Raw genomic sequence first — 23,652 nt, 5'->3', positions numbered from 1 at the left:
AATAAAGTAATTTAAAAAAAAAAAAAAAGCATGACGGGCGGAAATTCGCAAACTCGCGGACCAGTGTATAATTTTGAAACTAAGTCCGACCGACAAATTCTGCTTGAATCACTGATTGTTCTTAACTCATTGAAATATAAAGGTTTCCAAAATAAATCTGACCGCATTTATGCCACAAAAAATACTTTACATTTTAAGAAATACCTTTTTTGGGGGGTGACAAAATATGTTGCCCCGGGGCGCAAAATGTTCAAATACGGCCCTGAGTCTACCGCAGAAGTGTGTGCGGACCTTTACACCACATAGAATTTCTTCTACATAGTAATACCAACCTAGCATACAAAATTATGTATACTGATCCCGTACATACTTAATTTATTTTATTTGAGAACACCGTTAAATTAATGCGTCGTAATATTATCAAAATGATATTATTATTGTTATAAACATTATTTACAATATTATAATTATTTAATATATAAACTATACGATAAAAAAATGCGATCGAACGTCGGACAATGGAATATCCCAAAGAAAATGTTATTATAGTGAATACTTATATGTCTATTTATAACATTATTTAACTTTTACAACACCACCCGACCACTAAGACGCGTTCTGAGTTCACAATAATATTATTATTGTACAGATTATTGTACGCGTGGTAGTAAAAATCACACCTAGAACTTTTTGTTCCCAATAAAATAGTTTTTGACCTAGATAGAACCCTTTTGTTCCAACATTAAATAAATTAAGCACAGTTCTATCTATGTTTCGCAAGAGTGTTATTTTGAAGATAGATAGAACTTTTTTGCACTGAATAACTTCTTGGATTCTTAACATATTGAATTCTTTACTAGCTAGAAAAAAGCGCGGTAAAATTCATAGCCTATATAACGAAAAAAGTGAATTTCATAAAATATTTACACAGAACCTTTTGGATACCCGCGACATCTATCTGCATTCTGCAACATCCAATATTCTAATCGTGGTTTACCAACAATAATATTATATTCCCTATACATTTAGGGCCGTTCTTACGACGTCCGGTTAAAGTTAACCGACACTTAACCGGCCGAATTCTGCCGGTAAAAAAATCTGTTATCAGTCGGTTAGCGTTAACCGACACTTTACCGTACATTGTAAGAACGGCCCTTACTTTGGAAGAAATATATCATGGAACAAAAAGCAGTGATCACGGTCACGGGCTCACTATCATCATTATCATATTATTATGTGTACACAACAAATATTATTCGTGTTTAATTACCACCCGCAACTTACAACGGAACACGGATTCGTTAATCTATGCCGCATTCGTTGCCGAGTTTCATATTCGTAACAGACATTTGTGAATTTTATTGGTATTTGCAGTTCATGATTTTTTATTATTATTGATTAATCACGTAGGTGGGTACTAGGTACGTATTTTGTAAATTCAATGTGCATTCATACGATTATGTACGTGATATTAATATTGGGCAATTCGGTGTTTTGGTTTTTGTTCAGATTAATTTCCACGCCCAGAGTCCGTAATTGCCGCACCAGTCGAAACATGGACAGGATTATTGAGATATCGTCAGTGTTTGTTGATCTATTTAACAGCTCAGCCGGCAACCAAGCCTCCACTGACGAATCTGATTTGTCTATTCCTGTACAACTTCAGGAGATAACCGAAGATTATATACAGAAAATCTTGACTGCATGTTGTAGTCAACAAGCTGCAGGTATCCCGGGATTTCAGAGCGGGTCGGTTGTTGGTTCATCAGGATTGCGCGTTAATGAGTTTAAGCCCAGTAAGTATAACAGCGTTATAAGGTATATTTCTACTTTACCGGGCACCCTTTTTTTTGCAATTTTTTTTTTAAACTTAGTAGCTGAAAACGATGGTGAAATCAGAATTTGGAGCATGGACTTTGTTTTGAAGTCATGGCCTTCTGAAGTTCATTATTTCGTGATTTTTATGCATTCGCGCATCACACCACACTAGTTTACTACTACTATTTCGAATATCAATATTTTTTTTCGATGAGTGACGCTAAAACGTACACTGTAACCTACTTGAGATGATGTTGCATTGCAAGTCGAGGGATATTTTAGATTAGCAGAGTGAAGTGACATCGCCAAGGAGCGTAGCGACGAGTTCTGCAAAACGTGTTATCATTGCCCATACTACGACATAACCACGCTGGCAATAAATGTACTTTAAAAACAATATTTTTGAAATCCAAAGGTCACCCGAGGTGATTTACACAGCAAATAGGTGGATATTTTTGATTTTAATGTCTGAGCGAGCCTATCGAGCAATTGGCCATGCTGGCAATAAATGTACTTTAAAAATAATATCTTTGAAAACCTAAGTTCACCTTAGGTGAATGCGTAAAAATCGCGAAATAGTGAACTTCATTAGGCCATAACTTCAAAATAAGTCCGTGCGCTAAATTCTGACTTCACCATCGTTTTCAGCGTACTTAACTACATAAGTTTCAAAAAAACAAAAAATTGCAAAAAAAATGGTGCCTGGTAAAGTAAAAAAGTAATTATAATTACCAATAAAATGTAATTATTTTAAGTACCTACTAGGTATTGGTTTATACAACAGTTTATAGACATAATTTTATTTGGTTTTTTTAGATCTTGACTGGTTCAATTGTACAAAACCTTTGTTATTCAATAAAGATCTTAAAGGCAAACTTGTTCTACTGGATTTTTTCACTTATTGCTGTGTGAATTGTTTGCATATACTGCCTGTTCTACATAGCTTACAACAGCGTTTTACGTGTGAAGATGGTTTGGTGATTGTAAGTACAAATGTTCAATACTCCTTATTAAAAGAAAAAAACATGAATATTGTAAAATACCTATCAAGTGACTATCAAACATTAATTTTTTTTTTATGAGCTTGTATTATTAATTCCCTATATAATAATCATTAATCTAATCATTACTAAAATTCTACATCCAAAAAATTTATATTAATCTCAGAATGTAATACACTATGCTCTATTCGGAATAAGAACAGGCTTTGGAAGCGACCAGTTTTTGTTCTGTGACACCCACTATGGCGGTGCGTCAGTTGCTGCCACGTCTGTTGCTACCCGTCGAAGCCTGTTCTTATTCCGAATAGAGTATCGGTTCAACTTTATGATAAAATTGCTGGTAAAATATTTTCTAAAGTCTTAGACTTGTTCAATATTCGGATGCATACTGACTTAGTTCCAATAAAATCTTTTTGACTCCCATGAAATTTAAAATATAATTCTAATTGAGTCCATGTTTAAATATTATCTGACTATTGTCAAAGCTTAAAAAATAACATCCTTCTCATTACTCACCATCCTAGACTTGTCTATAACAAAAAATGTCTATATTTATTTTCAGTTATTTTATTTTTTGTGTTAATTTTAAAATAATTGTTTAATGTGTGTGACATATTATGTATAATAAGTTGTACTTGAAATATGGGTAATAATTAAATTAAATTTCTTATATTGGTAAAAATTTATGAGATAAACTTACCTATATTGCTTTTATATTATACTCTATTAGTATATTTTTCGTTTAACAATTGTGGATAAATTGGTATAAATTTTGTTTTAACCAGGAAATCAATTAGTATATTATTTTTTTCCTGATTTTTTGGGACCCAATTTGTATGCACCGTAATGTTAATTTACAAATACTGTATTAATTTAAATTACGTTAATATACTTAAAAGATTAATGCATGGACAAGGTTTTATTAGTTCACTCTAGTAAATCCTGAAACATGCAACCTGTAATTTATAACTACTAGTTGTAATCATTAATAATAATAAATAGATATTTAGGTACCTAATTGAAAAAAGTTATAAACTTTTACATTTTCAATTATTTACTTATTAATTTTAATAGAAACTAAAGCACTTGTTATTTATACTTAGATATTGTTTAAATTAGAGAACCAATGAAATAATTAAATTAAATCAAAATATTACTTCTAATATACTAAATAAGTATATATAATTTCCAATTTATTTATTTATTTCAACGGATCAAACGATCCAATTACAATAATTTAAAATAATATAATTAGTTCATAAATGAATATTAGAATACAATAATAACACAGTAATAATACAATAATAATAAAGTAATAAATCAGTACAACATATTTAAATACAAACAATTTTGTCTACATAACTATTAAATAATTCAATGGAATTAAAATTAAATGAATCAATTTTTAAATTATTTGCTATTGACATTATCCTATTCATAGGAGAAGCAGAAATATAATTTGTTTTATGTGTAAAAACATAAAACATAATGGTTGATCTAGTTCTACACTGAGGGACATAAAAACTGTGAAAACCTAAAATTTCAGGACAATTGATATAACCTATGACGAGCTTAAATAAAAATTTCATATCATATATTTTTCTTCGTTCAGATAAACTACAAATATAAAAATAATGTAATAGTGGTTCATAAGGAGAATGAGGCGTATGAGTTAAATTACATTTGAAGGTCATAAATCGAAGGAAACGGTTTTGAATATTATCTAAACATTGAATTTGATAACTTAAGTAAGGCGACCAAACAACAGTGTTATATTCCAATTTTGATCGGACTAAAGTAGTGTATAATGTATTAAGAATAGCAGGATTAGTGAAATCCTTACAATTTCTTGTAATCATTGAGGCTTTCTTAACCGTATGTAGTAAGTGTTTATTATATGTGAGAGCAGAATCTAATATTATAAGATGCTATATTTGGATCTCGAGATCTAGTAAATGATATAATTTTACATTTATCAATATTTAACGGTAGTTTATTAATAGTACACCAATCCAACAATACATTCAAATCATTAAAATAAAATTGCATCGTTATGAGAATTTATTTGACGAAATACTTACTTTCAAGTCATTGGCAAAAAGAAGTTTTCTTGAATGTAAAAAATTTAAATCATTAATAAATAATAGGAATAATATAGGAGCTAAATGAGAGCCCTGAGGTACAACAGATGTTACAACGAAAGGATTAGATTTGTAATTTTTATACTTTATAATTTGTTTCCTGTTTGATATAAAGGATGAAATCCAAGAAAGAAATGGGTCCTGAATACCCATTTTATAAAGTTTAGATATACGTATAGAATGGTTTACCTTATCAAACGCTTTAGAAAAGTCAGTATAAATTACGTCGACTTGGGATCTAGAAGCAAAGGCGTCTAATATAAATTTATGGAAGATTAAATAGTTGTTGTAGTTGTACCTATTATGCGATAAAAATTGCTAGATTTCTTAGTAAAAGTTTTAAAAAACATAAGAGTTCATGTGCTTAATAAAATAATAATTAGTAGTACCAATCTCAATTATATGGTTACGGATTGTTTTTAACAAAATTTATTTTGTTCTAATTTAAAAAAAATATAATCCCAGAGGCTAAAATTATTCAGTAATTACCTATTTATATGCATCAAATATTTTTGTACTCTCTTATTGGTGCAACTCTTGAATAATCTCTACAAAAATAAATAAAAATGGTTTGAAAAATCAATACATTCCTGTTTTCATGAAAAAATAGTTAAACATTTGTCCCACTATTTTATTTTTATGTTTTATCAAATTTTTATTTGATACCAATAACGTTGTGTGAATATTACATTAAGTTTTAAAACAATACTGCATTTGTCAAACGTGGCATTGAAATCTTTACATATATTAAAAACTACTAGAAAGCTTTCTATTTACAATTTTTTTTTTTTTGTAATTGAGTTTAATTTTTAACTATATAACAACAAATTAGTTTAATTATTTAAGTTCTAATGAATTTAGATAGCAATGGTTTTATCACATTAAAGGTTTTGATTTAAACAAGAATTAATTGTGTAGATTAATTTCTTTAAAAATGTTAATATTATGTGTAGTAAATCTTATAAATTTAAATATTATATAAAAATTAGTCAAATGTTTAATCTTAAGTCTTTCAAAATAAATTATTAACACTGTTTATAATACATTATTTTAATGTAATAAAAATAAAATACATAAAATCATGCAATTTCCAGCTTTGCTATTGTATGTTAATTATATTAACAATTGTTAAAAATCTTTGCAGATTGGTGTGCATAGTGCAAAATTTCCAAATGAACAACAATCTGTAAATGTACATCACGCTATTGAGAAATATTCAATTGAACATTGTGTTGTAAATGACACAGATGGTACAATGTGGAATGATTTAGCTGTATGCTGTTGGCCTACTTTAGTACTCATTGGTAATATATAATTAATTACAAACCACAAAAAAAAATATAAATATATATAATTAAGAACAAAAAAAAAAAAAACAAGAATATTTTATTGTTATTGAGTAATTGTGATCATAATTATATTTAAAGGACCTAATGGTGAACCCATGCTTGTGGTTCAAGGAGAAGAATTTCACTCACAACTATTGCCTACGTTTATTGAAACCGCTTTACAAATTCTCCGTCAAGCATCTATGATAAGCTCACATAACATACCAGAAATTGTTCCAGGCCGTACAACTTTACAGTCATTAGCTACAAGTAAACAGTCATCTGTTACAAAACAACATCTACTTTATCCCGGTAAGGTGTTTGCATACACTAAAAAATTGAAGAAGAGGAAGAATAATGGCAATGAAACTTTAAACAGTTCTAATTTAAATAACCGACATCATGGTAAAATATTAGTAGCTATTGCTGATAGTGGCCACCATAGAATAGTGATTAGTACTATACAAGGCCGGGTTAAGGTAATATATTTATAAACTTATAATATAATGATTTATTAATAGAAAAAAATAAAAATATTACCTACACAAACTAATTATTTTTTTAAACTTTTAAACAGCATGTCATTGGTGGCGGTGGAACTGGTCTTTTTTCATCTACTACTAAGAAAGGATTCAAGGATGGAAATTTCACAGAAGCTTTATTTCACAGTCCTCAAGGCATATGCTTCCAAAATTCTCATATTCTATTTGTGTGTGACACAGAAAATCATGCTATTCGTATGGTAACCTTACTAAGCCTTCTATGAAGATTTCTGATATTTCTAACATAATTAAAATTAAAAAACGATATTTATCTAAACTAACTTATTTACAGATTGATTTAAAAGAAAAGACTGTTAAAACTGTAGCTGGCAATGGGAAAAAAGGCCATGATAAATATGGAGGCCAAATGTGGAATGCTCAAATCCTGAATACCCCTTGGGATGTAGTATATTACAAGCGTAAAGCACGTCCTCAATATCAACAACAATACACACCACAGCCATATACACCAAATCAAAATTATCAACAACTACAACAGTCTACTACTTCTGGACCAACTCCATCCCCGGTGCGCTGTTTATTGATTGCAATGGCTGGTTTGCATCAAATATGGGCCCTTTATTTAGATAAGACAAGTACTAGTACTTGCTCAAGCATGAAATCAAAGTAAGAATCATATCATCTTAATATTTAATATTGAATTGAATCTACAACTGTATATATTATATTATAACAAACAAATATATTTGTATGCAATACTCAACCATTTCACAATTTATTATCAGTTTTAATTATACATCTTACTTATGGTGTGTACCTGTGTTCTTAACTAATATGGAATAGTTACAATACACGAGTATATCTATTTATTGGATAAGAGTTGCGGTATATTTCTGTGCCACTATTAAACTAAAAATTGAGTAAATTTGTAAGAGATGTACAAAAAAAATTATTTTACTAAAAAAAAATTAATACATTTTTTAATAAATATATATACATTAAGTCACAGAAATTGTTTCAAGGTCAGTCTTTTAAACTTGGGTCTGTGATTAGTACCTATTTATTACTCGTGTATAACCTTGACCCATAGTCTTAATACACATAGGACCATTTTAAAGAATACTAAATATGTAATGTAGATTACAAAAATATATATAATAATTTTAGAAATGAAAAAAAAAATGTACCTATCTTGCTGCTTCACAAATAACATTTTTATATATTTTATAACTATATATTATTTGTTTTGGTATTGATAATACTTTTTGAGTGAAAATCAACTGGAAATTATAAAAATTAATTAAACTTTTAGATGGTGTTCCAAAGGATTGTGTACAATGGTGGCTGGAACGGGCAAAGAAGAAAATAGAAATAATTCTTACAATGGTCAACGTGCTTCTTTTGCTCAACCCTCTGGATTATGTTTAACTAAGCCATCGTCTCGTATTGGGTCTGTATCAAATGGGTGCGATCCTTCTTTATATATTGCTGATAGTGAAAGTTCATCAGTCAGGCGTATGTATTTAGATTCAATGGGAAAATATAGAGTACTGAATGTAGCTGGCGGAAGTCCTGACCCAACCGTGAGTTGTTTCAAATTTTGTATTGAGAATTTGTTTGAACAAATAGCCTTAATTAAATAATTTTATATATATTATACCAACATTTTGTATCTACATTAGTTAAAACTTCTAAAAATGTAAGAACACTAATTTTGTAAGTAATATACATATATTTCATAGGATCTTTTCAGCTATGGTGACATTGATGGTGGAGCTGGTGCCAATTCACGTTTACAACATCCAATGGATGTTGCATGGAATCATAAACGTAACATTCTGTATGTAGCCGATTCATACAATCATAAAATTAAATATGTTACTGGGTTATCGGACAGTCATAAGCAAAATCACTATAATAATGGTGGCGGAAACACAACAACTGGGGGCATTCCTGGCTCTACGGGTGGATCTGTACACACATTACCATTACCTGTTAAGGTGTGTCTCATATATAAGATTAATAATTACTATAATGTTGACTGAATATTTTGAAAGCTTTTAAAATATAAATTTCCCCAGTCACGCCAGACTTTTTGAATTGAATCTTTACTATCTATGTTGAATTCATTTGATATTAGTTAAAATATTTTTTTTAAATAAATAATATTCAATATAGCCATACAGTGGTGCCCAAGATATATTTTTCAGCTTTAGCAAGAAATAATTTTACCCACCAACCCACCTCACAAACTCAAAATTATATTATTTTTTACATTTTATCATATTTTTATTGATAATATTAGTAAATATTAAGGTATCAACCAATATAATATGTGATTAATAATGAACTTATTTCAAGTTAATTATTTTATGTAATTATACTCACCCACCCCTTATTTTCAAGGTGTAGCAACGGCTACACCTAGTAATAGGGTTGGTCGCCACTGTAGCCATAGGTACAAAGTAGTGAATATATTTATGGTAAAATAACAATAATATTAACACAATATTTCATTTTCAAACAAATTATTATTATTAATTAAAAATAACATTGGTATCATTAAATAATAATTTATGTTATGTGTATTAGTTTTTTTTTTTTTGAACTTACACATCGGCAACTATGGCTATTAACATTTTGTAAGGGGTTTACGGTTGGTTGAGGAACACGTGTATGTGGGGTGGTCATCCATCTGGGAAATAGCCACGTCGGCCGTTTCTTGACCTCACAATATGTTAGCGACTGAAGCCAACCACCAAGCTATATATAAGTTAGGCCCCAGTATAAGTTTTATCTTATTTTAAATTTTAAAAGTTTACCTTAGTTAACTATTTTTCTAAAATTTAATATAGAAAGTGTGTAAAATAGATAATATTAATTACATCTTTATATTTTACAGTTAAATGAACCCAATGGATTACATTTTATTGAAAACCCTCAAGATGGATCCAGTCTATTATTGATTGCTGATACAAATAATCATTCTGTTTGGGTGTATAACTTTGATACTTATGTTATTAAAAAGGTAAATTAATACACATTAAGTTTAGCAAACATCTAAATATCTTATCTTTTCTCATATTTTATCTTAACTATATTTTGAATTTTTATAGTGATAGTAGTATTAATCATTAATATTTTTATTTTCATAATTAGCTACAATTGGAATTTCCAAAAATTCTAGAATCATCACCATCAAATGTGGTTGGAACAGCCCAAATTAGATTAAATAGACGGACTGGAGGGCAACTTATGTTACGCGGACGCGTTATCCTAGGAAGCAGTTCTGGAACTGAAGTGTCGCAAACTCTAGAAGATCAACCACATTTGAATTGGACCCTTCAACTACCAGGTATATTTTATCATATAAATCAAATTACTGATTTCACAATAACTTATATTTTAAACCAAGAAATCAGATAAAATAAAGGGAAATATACAGATATTTGAGCTTAAGTGTTAGAATTACATTTTAAATAATGAAACATAAAAAAAAATATTGCCACTATTAATTTATTAAGAAATACATTTATTTTTAAAATTACGTCCATCGTGTATGTACTTATTTAATTTATGAATACATTTGTTATGAATAAAAATATGGATATTTATGCATCTTTTTTATGAGTAACTACTCTTGATACAAACCTTAGTGTAAAATGTTTAAATCATATCTAAACATGCCTATATTTTAAGAAGTTATATTGCCAAGTTTTTGATTTATTAATTAATATATATTTTTGGTATTGAAAAATGTACTGTTGAATGTTGATAGATTATTTTGTAAAACTTGTTACTCATTTCATTAATTTATTTTAATAACATTTTGTATTTAATAAAATATCTCTACTATTTAGATTCAACATGGGAGTCAAAAGAAATTAAATCAAATACCTCCATATCAGCTGTAGTAGGAGCAGCAGCTGATTTTAAGTACTTAATTCGTATACCAAAACAAGAATGGGAAGAAGACAAAAATGATGAAAATGCTGATGATATAACATCAAGAGATGGGAACAAACGATGGAATGATAAATATAATCAAGATTTTGAAAATGAATCTGATGAAGATTCAGAAGATGAATCTGATGATGAAGAGGAAATTGTTATATTAAGATGTCAAACAAGTGTTTGTCAAGATGATGATAAATGTGTTCCTGTAGAATTTGATTTTGTGGTGCGTGTTCGGTATGGCGATGAAGAAAATACTCCTCAAGCGGCTGATACTTATTTTCCTTATACTCTTCCATATAATAAAAGTGGCAATAAATTATTGAATAGAGCATCTTCTGAAATTAATTCTCATGCTCCAACATATAATGTGGATTCTCCAATGGAATTGGCAAATAATACGTCTGGATCGACAACTTCTCTCACTTCTAATAATTAATCTTTTCAATTAATTGAATATTATATTTACAATTGTAGGCTTAAACTAAATATTAATAAATACTTCACAAATAATATTTCATTCTCTAACGCAATTTTAATTTAATTTAACTGTTTTAATGTGATTTTATAATTATATTATGACTATATTATATATTACCCTCTGTTAAATAAATATTATGTGCTTTGTATTTGTTTATGAATAACATTGAATTATTGTGTATGTTACGTTCTATTAGTGATATCTATAGATTCTACGTTATTTTTGATTCTTAAATTCTTAGTTAATAATCTTTCATATTTTGTGTTCATAATAAATTGGAATTAATTTTAAAAGTTTTTATTTTTTGTAATTTTTTCAATTTTTTCTATGATTCTAATGAATATTTAGAAAAGTAACTATAGATTGATAAGAATTAGATGTATTATTTCTTATTTTTTTGTGGTTTAAATTGTGCATAGATAATAAACATCTAAAACTAAAATAATGAATGTTTAATGTGTAATTTATTGATAAATAATAAAACATCTTTATAAAATAAAACTATTCATTTTTAGTAATAAATAATTTACATATATAGTTTTTTGATTTTTCCTATAAGTAATCAAATATTACATTATATGCATATTCCAATAAGTCTTATTAAAAATAAATTATATTGATTTAAGTTCTAAATGTATATTTTGTTATATTTGTATTTCAAGTGCGTTTTTTTAAAAATGTCACAAATGTCTTTTTCATTTTTGATACAACTGCCATTTTTGTATATAATAATAATAATAATAATAATAATAATAATGTCCATTTATGTTACATTTATTACTTTTCTTCCCTGTAACTTCCTTTAAAATTTTCCAAATAGATTTTGATTCGTTGCCAACTTCATCTCTTTTTTCTTTTATTTGTTATAAATAATTAGGAAAATTAAAATTGTAAAGATTTATTATTTTTATTTTAAGAGTCAAAATATTATTATGTATAAAAATTTGTTATATAACATTTTGTAAAAATATCAAGTATCTACGGTTATTCATTTTTAATTTAGGTACACCATAAAAACAAAATTGTTTTTCAAATATTGGTCTTACATATGTCATACATACATATTAGTATAATATACTTATTACTGATATACATTGCAGTCAGCAGTATTTTTAATAATAATTCTGTAGACTTTTAATACGGAATATTGTTAGTGGCTCTATTGGAATACGGTGAAGAGCGTCTAGCAGAATGAGATCCTGGTGGTTTCGGATGGTAAAACCACAGACTGCATCAATAATTTTTTTTTTTTATTGTGTTTCATGTATTTGATTATAATTACTTGTATTACTAAACTTGGGTCAACCATTTTTTTAGCCATTTCACCATCTAATATATATATTTAGATAGTATTTATAAACATCAAAAAGATTGGTACTTACTTACATCAAAACTATTATCAATAATAATAATAATTTATATATATGAATATAGCTTACAATAATTATTGTAAACAAAATGCATGATTTTACCAAAATATGGCATATATACCAGGGATGGTCAACTGGCGGCCCGCGTACCTCTTTTATCTGGCCAGCGCTACATTTAGCGGGCTTAAATATCATTATCGTCAGTTGGCAGTGGCATATTTTAAGATATATACCTAGGTATAAAGGGGAAACACGCAAAAAGATTTAAAATATAGTACCTTGTACTAAAAACAATATGAATAAGGCATGAGAAAATACTTTAGTCATTATAATAGCAAAACACGTCATATATTTAAACTTAATAGATTAATATTGATTAATTAATAAATATACCTTGTATGTACTTAATACAATATAACAGGGATGGGCAACTGGCGGCCCGCGTACCTTTTTTATTTGGCCCACGCTACATTTTCAAATCACTTCATATAATTTTATTTACTATTATTTTCTCCCCCAATCCACCTCTGAGTTGAGTATCCGAGTCATAGGATTCCAGTCCCTGCAGGTAATTGTATTATAAGCATTGATTAAAATGAAAATGGTCAATATTAATTAAATATTTCATATAATTTAAGAAAAAAAGTTTAAAAAATGTTACTAAACAAACAATTTTTTTTTAACTCTAGTTCTGTAGAACTAGACTACTGAACAACCGTTATTCCCTTATATTCATAAACAAATTAGGGGGGGGGGCACTTTCACCCAGTACCCCTCGCTACGGCACAGGTACATATTAAACCGGTATCTGAGTCATAGGAAAATATTGACACAGATATTATACAATCCGTGTTCCATTCACTGGTTGACTATTGTTATGTAGAAAAAACATTTTTATGTATATCAGTAAAGCATATATTTTCATTAGAATATTGTGATCTGCCGTTCCACTAACCAGTCATTTTTTTTATAAAATAACAATAATATTATGGACATAATATTATATTATTATGTTCCTTGGTGTACACAATCGTCAGCAACGCACTATCGAGGCGATTCATATTTCGTGAATAATTTGTTTGTTAATTGTTATGTTCCTTTTTGCCAACAATAATTGCCATGCCCTTCGGAGTCGAATTAAATAATTTGTGGGTAGTGACCCACTGGTCACCAATATAAATAAATAAATAAATCATCTTCAATTACTTAAACTCTTTGAATGCACTTCGAAATATTCCTTAGCGGATATTATTATCGATGTCAAAATTATTGGGCATCTTTCTAAGAACAACCAGAGAATCCAAAATCTAAGAGTTTAATTTTGAGAATCCAAAATTTTAAAAATCCGAAAACCAAAATTTTTTCAAATTTCAAAATTTTAATTCCCAAAATTTACAAATTTTGAGAATTCAAAAATATTTTTTTCGATTTTGAAACCTCTTTATTACTACGATCATGTTTATTATGTGGGCCGTTCCCGGTGGTACTGCAATACCGGGTCAACCCGCGGTGGAGCAGGAGCAAGCCCCAAAATCTCCACCAAATTTGAAAAAATTAGTTTAACATTTGAACCTTTCAATGAAAGGTGTATCAGATGTTAAGCTGATAAGAACAGATACTACACTTTGATCTTAGCCGATAGGCCGAGAAGCGATACACTCTCAACATCACTGAGGTATCTTAAAGATAAACGCAATTCTAAGACGATTGTAGTTTTAAATTTGAGCGTGTTCGAAAAATCGAAAATTTTCGATTTTCGAAAAATCGCATTTTGGAAAACGGGCGTATACGTCATTAATTTCATGTGTGGCACTTCACAGATTGACGATAATTGCATTTAAATAGGTGATTTGATGGATTAATAGTCGACAATACGATCAAACAAACGGTGCAGCTCAAAAGCGCTATCTGGCGTCAGTGAAAAACGTACGCATACACGAAATATTACTTTCCAAAAACACGTATTTCGTTGTATAATTCTACGACAGTTTGTTCTTTCCTTTGTTTAATAGTTGTATAACATGTACGAGTTTGCAAATAACCAATTGAACACAACACGATCAGTATCGTTATAATTGAATTACTGCAAACGACGTTTCGTCATACGGAAATTCGATGGCTATGTTGCTACGTGTAATGACGACGCGGCGAAATACGGCGGCACCGCTTCTTTCGTGGACGACAGCTATCGTATACTGATAGCGCCCTCTCGTTGTCATACTATAAAATGTTTGTACAATAATCGCGATGGTAATTATTTCGTATAATGTGAAAAATATCGTGTATTTTAAAATACTACTCAACGTTCCGTAAACGTAAAGTGTAATATGTACTTTTTACCTCTATAACAAGTAAACAACAATGTAATTTCAACCAGCCAATAATAAACGTACTGTCGACGTGAAACACAAGACTTAGATACAAGATACACGATGCAGTAGCCAGACATTTTGTATAGGGGGTGCTATAGCCCCTTAGCCCCCCTGGCTACGCATCTCAGTCACCACGTTTATACCAAAAATATACATATTTTATCCTTTTTATAGACGTATATTATACGTATTATCATTGATTATAAATACTAGTCTAAATACTACAGTCAAAATTTCATGTACCTAAGGTCATTTGTTTAATAGTTGCACCAAAAACCAAAATCAATTTTCTCGTAAAAATTCCCGTTTTTCTTAATTTTTCTTTTGTTTTTCACGGCGCTTTTGAAAAATACTAGGAAATTTTTACTTTTGACCCCTCAAAGTACTAACAAGCTTCACTTTCCTATCATAAAAGATACTGTTGAAGAAAATCCAAGCATTTTTACTGTCCTAGTGTGATGACTAGGGTTCGGATTTGAAGGCAAATGCCTTTCTTTTATTAATCATAATAGAAAAATAATTTTTATACAAAAATGTGATTCATTAATTTCTTAGCCGAATACATTTTTTTTGTATTTTTTTGGCTTTTTACTTACAAATGCCTTTTTAGTGTTTAATTTTCAGTTGATTTTATAATTTTATACACAGCTTACGTATTATCACTACAAATGGATTTTATTCTTCGCAATATTTATCGATATCGTCTTATCGAGTATTTGGTATGGCCATAAAGCCCAAACCGTAACCATTTTTCTGAAGACAGCTTATCAAAATACATGGCGTAGTCAATTTTTTTGTTAATATCTACTAGTTTATTTTGCATTAAATTAACTGGTATAACTCGAGTAAATTAATTTTTAAAATTGTTTTTAACTAATTCTTAGGATAAAACCTGGTTAAAGAAAAATGTTATTTTTACAAAATAGCATAAACTTAATGTAGTTTAGTATTCATGCTCATTTTTAATTTGTATTTTTCTCAAAATGTGTGCATTTTAAAGTGTTTAAAAAATGTTCACTATTTTATTTTGTAGTATATTTATGAATTGCCTTTTTTTGCTTTTTTTTACATTTTAAATGCTTTTTTTATTGATTATATTGCCTTCAAATCCGAACCCTAATGATAACAGACACAAAAATAAAATAAAATATAAAATAAAAAAAAACACACATCATTGTAATATCAATACATTCATCGTTTCACTCAGAATCTAAAATAAAAAGTGTAAATAAAAGACATAGGTACCTATCATATTTTTTATGTTTTGTATTTTTTTGTGAGACTCACCCCCCCCCCCCCAACACAATTAAATACATTGAATGCGTATTATATATATAATTCTCATGTATGTAAAACTTGCCTATACGGGACTACGGGAACCACCATAATATGCATTTTGGATAATTTATGAAATTTTTCAATATTATTTGATTAATATTATAATGAATAATGATGATTACAATTTTCGTATTAATATATTATAAACATATTATCATATGTTTCCCATGACTCGGAATGACAACTTCCTATCAGGATCATAATATTATTTAAATTTAATACTTTGATTAATTAGCGCATTCCATGTATTTAGTTCATTGGCGTTGTACCCGTACATAGTGGAGCCAGTGGAGATCATAATCATGACGAGTGCACAGTATTCTTGTCTATGCACGGGGCAGATGGCCACATACGTCGTTTTGTTAATTCGTAATTAACTTCTTGAATATTTCGCAATTTTTTGTTAACATTTAGGTACTTCAAAATCAAATACTTCCGTTTAAAAAAAAAAAGCAATTAAGTTTAAAGATATTCCACATTAGTTAATGCAAACATTATCAATTTTTCATCGAATCGATCCTAGAGACTGACAAAAATAAATGTACCTATTGTGGTTCGATTTAAAAAAATTTAAGATTTTGTATTTGATATAGAAATTTACTTTTCATTGGTTGAAGTAGGTATATATTTAATATTTTTATAGTTTTTTATATATTTAATACAAAAATTTGAAAAATTGATAAAATTGAAAATGTTTATTAATAAACTCCCTTCAAGAATTTGTTAATATTAAAAAAGTGCTTTAAGCGATGCAAAATAATCTTATTTCTGCATTCAAATATTTTAATATTTTTAAGTCAGACCTTTTTTCAGGCGTATTTCAGTATTTGCATGTACATGATTGATTTTGAATAGGTATTTTGATCTAATAACTGAATGTCATGTGCGGAAGAGTATACATACACTATACACTAATGATAATTTACTACACACACAAGGACGATCACAAGTCACAACGAAGAAAAGAATTGCCTAATCACAACTCCTTAAAAATGACTCGTTTACAGGAACCCGCGATGTAGATAATAATATTAAAGTAGAAAAATATTATCTACATCGTGCAGAAGCCTTAAGGAAATAACACGTTATGAAAAAAAAAGTATCATGTATGGATTTAGTTGTTACATAATGAAATAAAGTTAGATTAATCTAATTTATATAGTATATTAGTATAAGAAATTGGTAGATTTGAAAAAATCCGAAAAAAATTAAGTTGGATTTAAAATGCTATTATGATTTTATAATTTATTGAATTTAAAATATAAATTATCATTTATTTATAAGAAACATATTATACTTAATACATATTACATTATTACATCAATATATAGATACAAACTATAGGTTATAGGTACAATAATATCCTAAAAGGTTTATCGACTTCAAAATATTCATAACTGATTATATCAGATTATTTCTACAACGAATTAAATCTAAGTATAATAGGAATCTTAAAAAGAAAAAATATTTTATAGGTCAAAACACGATATAATCAGATGGAATTATAACAAAATTGTAATGAAAAACGTCGTTTGAAAGAAAAATTCGACGGCGTCGGTAGCGGTGGCTATTGGTCTGTTTGTTTTTATCTTTTTAGTAGTTTTCACTCATTTGCGTGCCACAATAACGTGTTGTATGTCATTAAATAATATTACAATGCTTACGTGCATTCGTTTTCAATTAATAATTAATGTAGGTATTACCATAGAAAAATAAGATGACTGGGTAGGTATTACTATTATAACATTTCACAATAATATTACATTACGTGTTGTAGTGAGTAGTGACGTTGAGCGGCAGATACGGCAACGGAAGCACCGCGTCTTTCATCTTGTAGAATACGAAAACCGGCTTTCACATACCCTACTACCATACTTTGTAATCATACTAAAACCAGTCGTACATACGAGCGATTTCGTCGTACGAATATAGTTACAAAATACCGCTAAACGAACGTTAATTTCGTACGGACAATGTACAAAATACCATTTTCGTGAACCATACGTAAAATTTACGTATGAACGGTAGTCAGTCGTACGTACGATAAGTTTTCGTATACGAAAGTAGTTACAAAATACCGAATTGGAATTTCATACGAAAAATGTGCAATTTTCGTATACGAACTACATTCGTATGGCGTACAAAATAGACCCCCAGTATCGTTGCGATGGAATTACAACAAACGACGTTTCTACATACGAAAATTCGACGACTGCGACCGCTGGATAGTCGTCACCGTCGTGGTCGAAGGGAATGTTACCTACGGCGTGTAATGACGACGTGCGGCAAAATTCGGCACCGTAAATTTCGTCGACGACGACGTTCGTGTACCAATAGCGCCCTCTCGTTGTCATACTATGGGCCCTTGAATGTACATAATTCTTAATAGTATTTTATATCGTATAATGTGAGAAATAACAACAATAACAGTATAATAATATTGTTATTCTTTTTAAAATAATGTTTATAAATTAAACTTTATAACTCAAAATTAATTAATATTTTACATTTATAAGTTATAAGTAGTTGACTGATTCAAGGTTATGTAGGCGGGCAGACGGACGACCTAACAAGTAATTTTAACCTTGTTAATTAAAGTAACACTTTTATAGTGGCTCCGGTCGCCACAGTCAAGTTACCTCCCTTCGCCTACCGGCTTCGGTCGCTATACTCGATGACCAGTAATATAAGTTTATAGAGGCTCGGCCCCCCCAACCCCCTCGAAGCTTAAATAGCAAATCAATTGCCATTCAAATTTGTACATATTGTTTGCAGCTATAGCCGAAAACCTTGACTTTAATAAAAAAAATAATTAGACATACATGTCCACGTCAAATACGATTTGAACAGTGAAGATGACAACGCACCGGCTTATAACATATTCTAAAATGTATAATAAAATTACTAATATGTTTAATTTTTACTATTATACTTTTAACTTTTGAGTTTTTGAGTGAAATATAGGTTATAGATACTACTATCATAATAGTACCATTATTCTGTGCTTTTAGCGTGCGTGAAACCCAAATAAAATGAGGTAAAACAGAATACCGTGGTAAAAATGATCAGCCCTGATATAGTCATCTAACAGATAAGTCGTTCTCGTTCATAATATTATATTCCGATTGATAAATATTATATTATGGCAACATGACTAATGAACCTTATGTACTAAGGCACTAAGCCTATACTACAATTATTATAATAATAGATAGCAATTAGCTATCGAGTAAGAGCGAAAAAAAATTAATATTCGTACCTAATAGGTGCAGTAAACTAGTGACGCGTGAATGCGCAAAAATCGTAAAATAGCGAACTTCATTAGGCCATAACTTCAAAATTAAGTCCGTGCGCCAAATTTAGACTTCACCGTCGTTTTCAGCGTGCTTAACTATATAAGTTAAAAAAAAAAAATTGCAAAAAAAAGGGTGTCCAGTAAAGTAAAAATATACCAAAACATATTACAATTTTGGTAATAAAAAACTAAAAAGTAAGTGTAAACTTCCAACAGGTAAACACAATGTTGACCATGGTGTGTTTACCATCGGAGAGATTACTAATTTAAAAAATCAGTAGAGTTTACCACTGACCTAATTCCTAAAATTCCACTGGTACAATTTTTTACCTGTAAAAAAGGTAAATTCCACTGTGTTTTAATGTTTTAATATGTTATAAACCTGAAATAAAATTATCATTGTGTAATACTGTAATAGGTAATAACATTGATTTTACATAGTACTTACTATAAATAAAGTACCTAGTAAGAGATAATAAGTACAAGGTGCTTACATCATTTTTGTACAGATTTACAGGGCCGGATGTTAGCTTTTTAACACCCGGGGAAAATTAAAAAAAACGCTCATCTCAGGGAGATTATCAGAATTAATATTTCTTTTTTACGAAAAATCAAGCACACCCACACAGTATTGTGAGGACCAACATTTACAAAACCTTTTGCAATATACTGGACCAATAATTTAAATGATTTTAACTTAAAAATAAAACATTTTTAATTTTAAACTAATCAAGTAATAGTTTTAGAATCACTTCTTTATGGTGTATTTAAAGCTAAAATCTGTTGTCAATATTTCTAAGTTTCAGGTTTAGAATAAATAATATAGATAATAATAACATGTATGAATTATTTATTTACAAATCTAAATTAGGTATCCATTGCTGACTTTTCACATAAAAAGCATATTTTCATAAAAATGTAATTTGATTTGCTTGTAGACATTTTTTTTTTTTTGTTATTGGTAGACAAACTCATGAGAAATCTTGTATTAAATTTTCAAATCTTAGATTTAAAAATAAAAATTTTTATGAATTTTCAACTCAAACTAATTTTGCTAATTTTCGTGATTTTTCTGTATTTTGTCAAGATTTTAACTTTAAATGATTGTAAAAAAGAACTGTAACTAAGGATTTTTAATATTTTTCAAATGTCATTATAACAATATAGTAGGATCTTTGTATTAAATTTTCAAGTTTTTTACCCAACAAATAAAGTTTTATTAACATTCGTAGAAAAAAAGACTAATCAAATTGGAAACAGAAAATGTTTTTAAACACAAAACAAAAAAAATATTTTGAAAATTTTATCGTGTATAGAAAATGTAAATATAAACGACCAGTGAAAATTTCATGTATATACGTTCATTTGTTTTAGAGTTACACCAAAAATTAAAATCGAACAGAATTTTAATTTTTATGTTGTTTTTCCCGGCACTTTTGTAAACTATTGGGAATTTTAAATTTTGACCTCCTCAATGCACCAACAATATTCACTTTCCCATCGAACAAGATACTGAGGTTTAAAATGGAAGCATTATTTCGACTATTTATCATGTACCTACACAGACACAAAAATAAAAATAAATAAAAAAACACACATCATTGTAAAATCAATACGTTCATCGTTCCACTTATAATCTAAAAGTATCTATTACAATCCATTAGTTATACACTACACTACTCTAATTGTAATATGTCATTAGATTCTTGTAAATGTGAAAAACTTGAACATGTTGACTCAATTAAATACCTTGTGATGATTTTTGATAGAAACTTGAGGTGGACTCTACATATAAATCATGTGGTTAGCATTGGCGCAACTAGGGGGGGGGGGGTGCTTTGGGTCCTTAGCACCCCCTAAGTCAAAATTAGCACCCCCTTAAATCTTTAGGTGTTAGGTCCTATTGAGGCACAAAAAAACCTGGAGCTTAAGCACCCTATAGTTGAAATGTCTAGTTGCGCCAATGGTGGTTAGTACGATATGAAAGTTGTTTTATAAATTCAAATTGTTAAAAGATATCCTCAACACCAAAACCTTATATACAGTCTATTTAGCACTAGTACAATCCATTATTAACTATGGTATAGTTGTTTAGGAAAACATCCTTATCATTGGCGCAACCAGGGGAGGGGCTGAGGTAACTACTAACTGCTGCCCCCCTTCCGAAATGTTAAGAATATTTAAAAATTATTTTAATGGTCTATGATAGTCACTTAAAAAGTCTTAAATGGTATTTAAAATATTTAAAAATGTATCATAAGTATTAACACTTTTCAGCTATCTATCTGTGCTAGTGCGTATTTAATGTGTAAAAGTGTAAAAGTTGATCAGCCCCAGAAAAAAATCCTGGCTACGCCACTGCCGCTTAATTTTACATTAAACTCACTGTTGAGATTTATCAGGCACGGGATCCAGAGCAAAGATCGGGGGGGGGGGGGAGAGGGCAACAATTTTTTACAACACAAATACAATTATTATGATCTTAATTTATTATATTCTTAATTTAAAAATGTTGTTATAATAGTAGATAAATTATTGATTATTTAATATAAAAAGCGACAATGTGAAAAGAAGTTTAGATTTTGTTTATTTGTTATTTAATATATAATATTTAAATATATATATAAATATGTCTTGGGGGGCCTAGGGGCCTAGCCCCCGCCCCCAGATCCGTCACTGAGATTTATACTATTAAAAACGTATGATTTTCATGCAGATGGCCTTTACAAGACATCCCATGTAAGAAACCTAAATGGTTTGTGTATATGGAATATCCTTAATTATATTTTTAACATAGATCTAAAAGAATGTCACTCGTCACATTATAGCTATCAAACACGCATGAGGCAATCTGTAAATCTAAATATCCCAGTAACCAATAAAGAATTTGGAACAAAAATCGTTTTTAATGTCGGTATTCGTTTATGTATTAAGCTTAACATTAATTTAAAATCATATAAAAATAAGTATCATTATAAAATCTTTTTAAAACATCTAAATCTTAATTATGTTACATTATAAAAAAAAAAAAAACTTTTAGTAAGTTGTATTCTTATCATTATATTACTCTATATTCTATAATATGAAATATGTTTATTCAATACCTATGTAATACGTAAATAATATAATATAATATTATATGTATATTTTAATAATATTTATGTAATATATTTGTGTTATATTGACTTGCTGCACCCACCACAAGCTAAGCTTTTGGGGTGGCGTCATAAATTGTTTTATTTTAGTCTTTGTTATCTTTTTTTAAAATATTATATTGACAATAACCTATTATTAATTATTATTATTATTATTTGTATATATTATACGATATACCTATTATTAAATCATGTTAAATGTGATGTATATTGTAATGACGTATATATTATGTAATGTTAATTTTTAGATTCTGAGTGGAACGATGAATGTATTGATTTTACAATGATGCGTGTTTTTTAATTTTTTTATTTTTGTGTCTGTCATCACGGTTTGGGGCAGTAAAACTGCTTCGATTTTCTTCAACAGTATCTTGTTTGATGGGAAAGTGAATCTAGTTGGTGCATTCGGGAGGTCAAAATTTGAAATTTCCAATAGTTTTCAAAAGCGCCGTGAAAAACAAAAGAAAAATTAAGGAAAAACGGGAATTTTTACACAAAATCTGTTTTTTAAAAAATTGATATTGGTTTTTGTTGTAACATTAAAACAAATGACCGTGGATATATGAAATTTTCACTGGTTGTTAATATTTCCATTTTCTATACATGATAACATTTTTAAAATATTTTGATTTGTTTTGAACTATTTAGGGACATTTTCAGTTTCCAATATTACTAGTTTATTTGTTGAGTAAAAATACTTGAAAATTTAATACAAGGCTCCTACTATATTGTTACAATGACATTTGAAAAATATTAAAATCCTTAGTCACAGTTTTTTTTTATTAGCATTTAAAGTTCAAAAATTGACAAAATATGGAAAAATCACGAAAATTAGCAAATTATTTTGTATTAAGAATTCATAAACATTTTTCTTTTTAAATCTAAAATTTTAAAAT

General features: G+C 28.8%; 1 protein-coding gene and 1 non-coding gene across 3 annotated transcripts; one reads left to right on the top strand and one right to left on the bottom strand.

Moving 5' to 3' along the window:
* Positions 1-1,238: 1,238 nt before the first annotated feature.
* On the top strand, positions 1,239-11,744 carry LOC100167017 (NHL repeat-containing protein 2). 2 transcript variants are annotated; one of them, XM_008187208.2, is made up of 12 exons: positions 1,239-1,410; positions 1,510-1,796; positions 2,635-2,801; positions 6,105-6,264; positions 6,388-6,767; positions 6,866-7,030; positions 7,123-7,457; positions 8,104-8,374; positions 8,534-8,791; positions 9,694-9,819; positions 9,951-10,146; positions 10,652-11,744. In XM_008187208.2, exons 2-12 carry the CDS (start codon positions 1,556-1,558, stop codon positions 11,182-11,184), a joined length of 2,832 nt encoding a protein of 943 aa, XP_008185430.1. In that variant the 5' UTR covers positions 1,239-1,410; positions 1,510-1,555; the 3' UTR covers positions 11,185-11,744. The 2 variants fall into 2 exon arrangements, with proteins under 2 accessions (XP_008185430.1, XP_001944227.2); XM_001944192.5 differs by having other exon boundaries at positions 1,245-1,421.
* Positions 11,745-14,057: 2,313 nt separating this feature from the next.
* On the bottom strand, positions 14,058-14,251 carry LOC115033472. The gene has a single exon (XR_003838827.1). It is a non-coding gene; the product is annotated as a U2 spliceosomal RNA (small nuclear RNA).
* Positions 14,252-23,652: the final 9,401 nt, after the last annotated feature.

The sequence above is a fragment of the Acyrthosiphon pisum genome, chromosome X (assembly GCF_005508785.2).
Source record: "Acyrthosiphon pisum isolate AL4f chromosome X, pea_aphid_22Mar2018_4r6ur, whole genome shotgun sequence".
Classification (NCBI taxonomy): domain Eukaryota; kingdom Metazoa; phylum Arthropoda; class Insecta; order Hemiptera; family Aphididae; genus Acyrthosiphon; species Acyrthosiphon pisum.
Note: the sequence above shows the minus strand (reverse complement) of the source record. Positions and strands in the feature narration are given on the sequence as shown.